General features: G+C 45.0%; 1 protein-coding gene across 1 annotated transcript; it reads left to right on the top strand.

The window, feature by feature from the left end:
* Positions 1-4,754: 4,754 nt before the first annotated feature.
* Positions 4,755-7,352, top strand: LOC104070718 (uncharacterized oxidoreductase C663.09c-like; the record flags this gene model as incomplete). Its single annotated transcript, XM_009579707.1, has 5 exons — positions 4,755-4,806; positions 5,118-5,305; positions 5,746-5,901; positions 6,775-6,885; positions 7,099-7,352. Coding segments are annotated over 5 exons (621 nt in total), but the record flags the coding sequence as incomplete, so codon positions are not given.
* Positions 7,353-8,940: the final 1,588 nt, after the last annotated feature.

Genomic DNA, 8,940 nt, shown 5'->3' with positions numbered 1-8,940 from the left:
AAAATCTTGCTTAATATGAGTGCACAGCCCCCCACTTCTGCATTAGAGGATGAACTTGGAGAAAAGCAGCTTTGGACAGTTCTCTTAAATTCTGCTCTCGTCTGGTTTTGGTAGAGTAGCATTTTCCTTTTGCAGAATGCAGGGAGGGGAAAAAGGATGGGAAAAGCTTAAATGAAAAGCCTTTTAAAAATCATCTTCCAGTTTTTAGAGGAAAAGTGATTAAATACGCTTAGCTACTAGCAAATCCAGCGCCCATCTTGGGGACAATAGTCAGCAGCAATTCCCCGGTAGCTGAGAGTTATCCAGAGAATCTCTCGGCAGAGTGTATGCTGTTACACAGATGACTGCGTACTTTGGAGTCCTCCAAACAGTGGACAGACAAGAGCCCCTAAGGACCTGACTTTAGAAAGAGATGCTGGAGAAGAGTCTGACTTCGCTTTCCTCTGCTTACTACGGAAAGCAGCACGTCTCCTGTAACTTGCTAACCCTGGGATAATGCTGAACAGCTGCAGGCTTTTGCATGTGAGTCTGTGCTGGCAGAAGTTGTAATAACTTGAGGTCTTGTGCTGAATAGCTCCTAGGTGGCCTCCACAGAACATTTGCCTAACAAATGGGCTTTAGATCACACGATAACATGCAGCAGGCCTGCAGGCGCATCTAGATAACCGCTGCCCCTCCTTGAAAAGTACCATACTAGACTCCTTCAGCCACACTTTGATTCTGATCTGCCTTTACTTGGGCTGCTCCAGCACTGAGAGTGGAAGCAGCTACAAATCTCTTGCAAAATAATCCTGACGTCCTGTCTTTACACTCCAGATGGACAAAACCACAGCACAGTTATTATTAGGCAGCCTGTATGGGCTCATGGACCCATCTGTAATTCTCCCCCCTCCTTCTTTTCTTTCTTGCTCTTTCTTTCCCCCATTCTGCTTCCCCATAAAAGGGAAAAAACTCTGACCTGAAGTCTAAGACTACACCTAATGACGGTGTAGCCCCTCTAGTCCCCCCTCTGACTTGCTGAGGTATGGAAGGAAGAGACGGCTTTCTGGGAAAGCGAGGTAGCTGAAGGGATCTAAATGGCCATGGTGTAAATCTGTTCCCAGTGCTCCCGGCACTCCGCTTGGCTCTGCTAGGCTGTGCTGAGAGCTGAAGGTGGGACCTCAGGACAGGAGCATCTCTATGTTCCTCCTGCTCTCCCTGCGAGCCCAAGAGTGTTCCCAGGTGAACAAGAAAGCAGCAGTTCCTCGCTGCTCAGTAGTCCTCTACGGGGCTCTGGAAAGCTTCCAGGGCTTTAATGTGCTGTTTCCCTTCCACTGAAGTAGGAGATAGTGTTACTAACAGTGCTGTGTCTGTTCCCTTGTCAGACACAGAGCTCTCACTGAAGTGCTTCTGCACACTGTCTCTGTCAGGTTTTGTTTTTGTTTTTTCTTTGCTACATATTTTAGCCATGTGGTCTGCTGTTGGGAAGAGCAGCTGAGCAAGCTCTGGAGCAGTGCTCCAGCAAGATAGATGTGTTGTATCAGGCAAAGGGGGCATTCTTGAAGTCTTTCTAATTTTGGGTTATTGCAGTGTTGGTTTTTTTTTTTTTCTGGAAGTGTTTTGCACTTCCCACAGCATTAAGGTTTGGCTCTTCTTGAGTCAGAGAGGACTGTGATTTGGGGCAGTCTGCAGCAGCTTGGTGTAAGCTATTACACAATCAAACAGTGAGTTGGCTGTACACTGTGATACTGAATAGCCTGTCTCAGAGAGGCACGGGCAAATATGATACATCTTTGACTTTGTCCTGAGTGCAAGCAGGATGATGTGAAAGGATACCCAAGTACCCTTTGCCTGACAAAGCTGCCTACAGGCTATGTTAGTTTGGCTTGATTGCTTCCAACTGGCCTCGTATGGCCAGGTCCTTTCCAAGAGTTGTAACTGAAGTGAATAATGCTTTCATAAAGAAGGCAAAGTAAATCTTGCTAAATGACAAAGACAACATAACATTCCTGGTTGAAATCGAGCGATAAATATCCTGTGTGCTGATGAATCTGTATCTGGAGCCTTGAGTGCCAGAGGACCTTGCTTAAATTGGAGTAGACTGACTCTTTGTTAATTGTAATTAAAATCAGCGAACAGGAAATAACAGATGCTAATCAGAGTTTAAATTTTTCTTGGAATCCCTAAGAGTTGATTCTCAGGGGTAGCTATTCAGGTGTGGAATACTTCTAGAGCTACTATGCTAAACACAGTATTAGGGGGTTGTGTTGTGGTTTTTTGTTGTTTTTGTTTGTCTTGTTTGTTTTTAAATTGGCTATCACAGTACACTGACTAAAAATGACTTAGCCTGGGATATGTTGGCTGTACCTACCATCTTTAAATGAAACTGTGTAAACTGACATTAAAATACAAGCTGCGCTTCAAACAGCAGTACCAGTGAGCTCACTTATTCTTATGTATGTGTTGCCATTATGGGCTGCACTGGCTCTGTGAGACTGCGCTCTGAGATCTTGTTTCCCCAGGGATTTAACCTATTTGTCCTGGGTGCAGTGCCTCCGCACTAGCATGTTGGCATAAAAAAAGTGAGCACAACTCTGCTGCAAAAAAAATGTGCAGACAACTTTGGTGGTGTAGGTTTGTTTTTTGTTGTTTTGTGGGTTTTTTTGTTTTGGTGGGGTTTTTTGTTTTTTGTTTTGTTTTCAATGGGGGGGAGAACAAGGCATTTGACAGATGACCACAGCGAATTTCAGGAAAGCTCATCCCTTCAGTGGGGAGTCCATAACTAGTATATGCATGCACTGCAGCAGTATTTTCAGAGTTCTCTGGACACGGGAGGCTTTTGATCTCTTTGATCAAAACTGCTTGGGATGGGGGAAGAGGAGAAGCAGCATACATGGCTGGTGGCTTGAAATGGCTGTATCTGCGCTGCCATGAACTTCTCTCGGTCCTCCTCTCCGCATCTTCCTTCTAGTCACAGTAGGGAAAAGAATAGGCTTTTCTGCAATTTTTAGGTTTCCTAACTGGATTTTTCAGCTTATGTTTATATCAGGTGGAGTAGCATTCTTGAAGACCAAAGCTGTCTAAGTTAGTTTTGTGCCTGGAAGCTGCTTCTGAGAAACTTAAACCACTGAAGTGGGAGTCACTTGTTAACTAAGCAATTAACTAAATGGAAAAACCATTGAATTTTAAACCTGATTTGCATGCAGCAATTGTAATTTCATCCTGTTTATGTTCTGGAGAATGCTTAATGCTACAGTGTTTGGACTTCTTAATTGAACATATTGCTTACTCACTTCAGAAGCCTCTCAGTTGCTGTCACTACACAAAACATCTCTGGCCTTTTAGCAAAAGTTAGTAGCTTGTTCCTGTCAGAGAGTAAAGCAATCTAACTATAAATAAATGAACAAACCTCGAGAAGCCAGAGCACTTCTGGAGTTTATTATCAAGTAAGCAATACTGTCAAACTAAAGTCCAGTGGACAGTCCAAAGCCACATAATTATTGCAGGCCTTGACATGGCAGAACTATTTCATGCCTGACTATCGATAAACAAGATAGTGTGTTCTGGGCCTTTAATCTGTTGAAAACTGTCCCATTAAGCCCTATCCAAGAAAGGAATGTCTTCTGGTTTTGTGCTTCTGACTTGTTCCCCTTCTTCCCCCTCCCCTTACTAGCTTTAACTGCAGTTGCAGATTTTCCTCAGTGGGAGAACAAAGTTTCTAAACAAGCCCGCAGAGTATGAACTGAGATAAAAAGATGTAATGCATTATAGCTTGACAGAGGACATGGAGTCCCTAAGTGTCTCCAAGTGGCAAAGAAGTACTCTTTCAAAATCAGCCCTCCTGACCCATGTTCCCAATGGGCTCCTAAAGAAATGGATTTGCTTGAGCTGGAATGTTTGTCCAGGGTTCCTCAGACTCCTAAACATGGCTGGGAGTATGTAATCCATCTGTTACATTTGGCCACGCTTCCCACTTGGCTACATGGCACAGAAACCTAAGTATTCCAGCTTGGCCTGTAAATCCAATTTGGACACACTTTGTCCAGCAGCAACACCAGCAACAATCACATGTAATTTTCTCCAAGTCATCGCTCTACTGAGAGGTAGTAGACAGATGACTGAATTGTGTGAGATCTGAATGACAGATCTCTATCTAGCAGAGAGAGAATTGTTCTTGTGGACAGTTGCTGTGTATGTAACCAATTTCATGTGTGCTTTACCTTCAGTTACAAGAATTGAAGCTAATGAGAGTGCTGGGAAACAGAATTTTAATAGAAAAATTGCTAGGAAACTTCTCCTGCAAACAGTAATTCCAAATGGCTTTTCTTAAGCATTGCTGTTGCCCTGAACTGATGTCTAGCACTAGCTGAGCATCAGGAGAACTATGCTTTTCTTACAGAAGTGGGGAATGACTGGCTTGGAATGCAGTCTGAGCACCGGGTCTGCTGTGGAACTGGCAACGGTAGCCGCTTGATTGAAGACCTTTGGTTACACTGCAAACACACCCTCGAGTTGTACACATTGAGAACTAACTCTGTAATCTAGCGTGCTGCTATCTTGACTAAGCAGGTTAAGAGTCCAGTTTCTTGGGGCAGTTGGTCTTGCACTCAGGAAAGCTGCTCAGCAGGTTGGAAAACAAAGTAGTATCACTGCCTTCAGTCCAATTTTGAAAATAAATGGCAGTTACAATTCTGGAAGTGTAGATCCCAAACTGTTTCATGTAATAGCCATGGAGATATATATATAAAAGATAACAACTAATTTCTTCTTCCTAGGAACTTCAGCAGCTTAGCAAGCAATACAGCAATATCAAGCTCCTCCAACTGGGTGAGTAAAGGGCTTATACCGAAGTATGTTCAATCAAGTCAAGTGGGTGCATCTTAAGAAACTGGTCTCCTGGGTGATCAGTAGCTGTACATGACCTCCAGCAGCTGAAAACAATCACCCTCATCTTAAGATAACATTGGGGAAACATAATCTATGTCAAGACTTCTGCGCATTGTCATCTCTGTGCTGCCTAAATGTCCCATTCAGACTAATGCCTTAGCTTTGGTTTAGCATGTGTTGTATAGGGACAGACGGCATTTGAACCACATAGTTCGCTGTTCACTGTGGCTATTCTTGGCTCCTCTGTGCAGATGTGGTCTGTGAAAACAGCATCAAGAAAGTAGTCAAGGAAGTGGAAGAAATTGTGGGAGACAAAGGTCTGAACTGCCTCATTAACAATGCTGGCATCAATGTGCTTGCTTCCTTGGAAGAAGTCACAGCAGAGACAATGCTCACCATTTATGAAACCAATACAGTTGCCCAGCTGATGGTCACCAAGGTAAGAATTGGGAGGAATGTGCTTAATCTATGGTACTAGAAAAGGCTTTTCCACTAGTGAGCTGGATACGTAACCCAAGCATTTGTCACCTTGGAACTGCACAGATACAGGTCTGATACCAAACTGCATGCCTAGAGAGCAGCAAGAGATCCTTTCTATCAAGGATCTTTCTCTTTATTTAAATCCATCTGGTATGAGGTCACTTCAGGGGACAGGTTGGGCTAGGAGGTGGGCAGAAGAGACTGAAGGTCCTTGCTACTTACAGCTGGCTGTTATAGAAAGGTTTCCTATGGTCAGCTAGTCTGGGGAGCCATCGCCATTCTGTGCTGGTGGCATAGAGTTGTACTGCAATTCTTCATGGAGCAGAACCTGAGAGTCCGGCTTGCCTTGAATGGGCAAGAGCAAGCTGACCAAATTAAAACAAACTCTTGTTTTCACAGGCGTTTCTACCCCTTCTGAGGAAGGCAGCCCAGCTGAGCACAGGAATGGGCTGCCATAGAGCTGCTATTATCAATATGTCCTCTCTTGCTGCCTCCATGCAACTCGTCCAGGCAAATGAGATGTTCCTCAAGGTCTACCCCTACAGGATAGCAAAGGTTTGTAGGCTTCCCTGGGCTGTGCTCACTGGGTGAGGGCAGGCCTGTGAGTTAAAGACCACTCTGAGCTTAAAATGATGATCTGAGGTGTGCAGCACTTCCTTGGATAGGCTGACACAGGAACTGTTCTTGTTCTTCATGTGGGTGGAAATGGGACCTGTGAAAACCATACATCTGGAGCAAGCATGCCAACTTCTTAAGAACAGGCTCACAGATGCTCCATCACTACTCTGATATAGATCCATTTCAGAGGGACTTGGCATTCAGGGAAGAATTGATGCTGCCAACTGTGTGTCCTATTAGCTGTGTTCCTCTCCAATCCCAGCAAGATAGCAGGCATGAAGCTCAACAAAAGGTGTGCTGACCTGTACATGGTAATGCAAGTTAGTGAGAAGTGGAGTTTTTAGTTTTGTCACATCCAGAGACTGAGTTTGTACGAATAGTCAAGATTAAACATACAGTTTCTCCTACACCACCTACTCATAAGCTGTTAATATGCTTGTTTTCCTTGTTCAGAAGTAAAAAACTGAATGTTTGTGTAGTGATTATTGCAGAAAAACAGAGTCCTTATGTCAATATTATTTTCCCCACAGCTCCTTGGGAGTTTCAAATGCTACTTTATCTTCCATCATAACTTAGTTTCATCTTTGGGCAGTAAGCTTATGGCAATAGAGCTTTCACAATGCTTCTCTTAACAGCTATCTCTGAGAATGAAGCCCCCAATAAGTCTGGATAAGTTGCTGTGATACTGTTACTGCCCCCTCATTTGTCAGGAGACAGCATGGTGGAAGGGAGGTGCCAATTAGCTTGGCTTAAGGTCTCGCTCAGGGTTTGTAAAACCAGCACACTAATAGATGGTTTCCACTCTTGCAGACTGCACTGAATATGATCACCAGGTGTCTTGCTGCAGACTTGAAATCGGATGGAATTCTCTGTATTTCTTTGCATCCAGGCTGGCTTCAGACAGACATGGGCGGAAACATGGTAAGTGACATCTCTCTGAAAATGTGAAAGTAGGACTCCCTTGTCCCAACCCTCGGAGCAAGAACCCACTGTACAGTATACACTTCCATGTGCTGCAGAGGCACACTATGAAACATGAAAATACATCCCACTTGATTCTAGTAATTCCTTAAATGCATTTTATTCTCTTCTGTAGGATATTCCCAGTAATAATCTAAGCTTGATTTGCTCTAGGCTCCCATGCAGGTGCAAGAGGCTATCCCAGGTATTCTCTCTGTTCTGGACCGTCTTGGTGAAAAAGAAAATGGTTCCTTCCTGGACTGGCAAGGGGAAACTCTACCGTGGTAGAAGTGCACCGTATGCTACAGGAACAGCATGTCAGTCACTATTTAACTTGTGCCACTAATGTCTGTGTCTCTAGGATTTTCTTATACACTAGTTGAAATAGCCAGTCTGATATCCAGCCTCTCTCTAGGTGTATTTGGAAAGTGAGGTGGCTGACTCTTACTTCATATTGCTACTGCTCTGTTTTTGGAAAGTGAGGTGGCTGACTCTTACTTGGTATTGCTACTGCTCTGTTCTAAAGCTTCCTGCAAATACTACTGTGCTCTTAGTGATGGGTATCTCCTGGAACCATCTAAAATAGATTAAAAACTGCAAGTTAAATCCAGGGGCTGGTTCCTCTTCACTTCCAAAACCAAAGCGGGCCTCTCACTCTCTGCAGAAGTAAACAACCTGACCTCAGAGTAAGGCCGGTGTAGGCTGTCAGATTCCAGCATGTTCAGCCTGCTGGAGACATGTCTCTGGAAAAGGTCCTTCGGTTTCCTTCAGTCTGAACTGAGCCAAGGCTGAAATTGCCCAGCTCTAAACTACATGAATTTGGTACTTCTGTAAATTCCTCAGCAACCTCTGAGTGTCCCCAGGTTGACAGCACACACCAGGCACTTGCTTTGTTCCCAGGGGGTGACTAACATCCTGATATGGGGGTGGGAATGTTGTTTTGTACATAAACTTCTAAAATGTTTTCAATAAAGTCTTGTTTAAACAAATAGTCTGTTTACTAAACTACTTCAGTTAATTTCTCTGTATATAGGTTTCTCTTCCCTGACCAGAGCACTGTACTTGTACCTTGCAGGAAGAAACTCTAACCATTGCTGTCTCCTTCAGGTTAGATGGGCTTAATGTGGTGGGGTTTACCTGAAACTGAGGCAGACCCTTGTTCTGGTCTGAAATACTAAAAGCAGCTGGTGAAAAGATCTCTGTTCTGGCTGAGGAAGGGATAAAAACAAAACAGTTCTTTGAAGTCTGGGATTGGCTTCAACATCACTCCCTCATGCCAGTTGATTAGGCACTTTCATGCTGTGCCAAGGTGGTGGGTTCCTGTACCAAGTGAGAAAAGACAAACAACAGCCAGGTAAGTGGGAGAGACAGGTGTGGTGTTCCTGGACAGCAGCCACTGCGAGACCTGCCCTCAGATGCAGCTGAGGGTGTGTAAGGGAGAGGTGTCTAGCTGCCTTCCATCATCCCCACATCGACAGGGATATAAAGTCTCACTGAAACAACTGCTTGTTACGCCACGCCTGTGTGCTCAGACCCGTTTTTAGTGACGTGCTGCTGTGACTGAGCAGCTGAACAAAACGCAGTGCTTTCCTATCAGCTGAAAGCCATTGACTTTCCCCCTCCACGTGTGACTGTAGTATCAGCGCAAACCTGATAGGTAAGGGCCAAGCTCGGTTTGAACTAGTTGAACTATTTAGTTTGAATGGAATGTCAGATGCCGTGTGGGGAAAACGAGTTGACGTGCCTTCTGTCCTGATGGAGAGAGTCCCTGCTCCATGATTCAGATGGGGGGGCAGCGGGAGAGAAGAGATGGCTGCGGGGAAGGAGGTGGCCTGTTGGCAAAAGCCTTGCAAGTGCTTCCTCCCCTGGTGTTGCGAGACCCCCAGCCCAGCTTGTGGCACCGCCGCGCTCCAGCATCTTCCCCAGCCTCCTTCGGGCCCAGGCTGCCAGCGGCGGCTGCTCGCCAGCACCTTCACCCCGCCAAATGGCCGCCGAAGGAAACCCTCCCCGCGCCCA

This window comes from Fulmarus glacialis, unplaced genomic scaffold, assembly GCF_000690835.1.
Source record: "Fulmarus glacialis isolate BGI_N327 unplaced genomic scaffold, ASM69083v1 scaffold12086, whole genome shotgun sequence".
In the NCBI taxonomy this organism is placed as follows: domain Eukaryota; kingdom Metazoa; phylum Chordata; class Aves; order Procellariiformes; family Procellariidae; genus Fulmarus; species Fulmarus glacialis.
The sequence above is the reverse complement of the archived record's forward strand: the minus strand, read 5'-3'. Positions and strand labels throughout refer to the sequence as shown.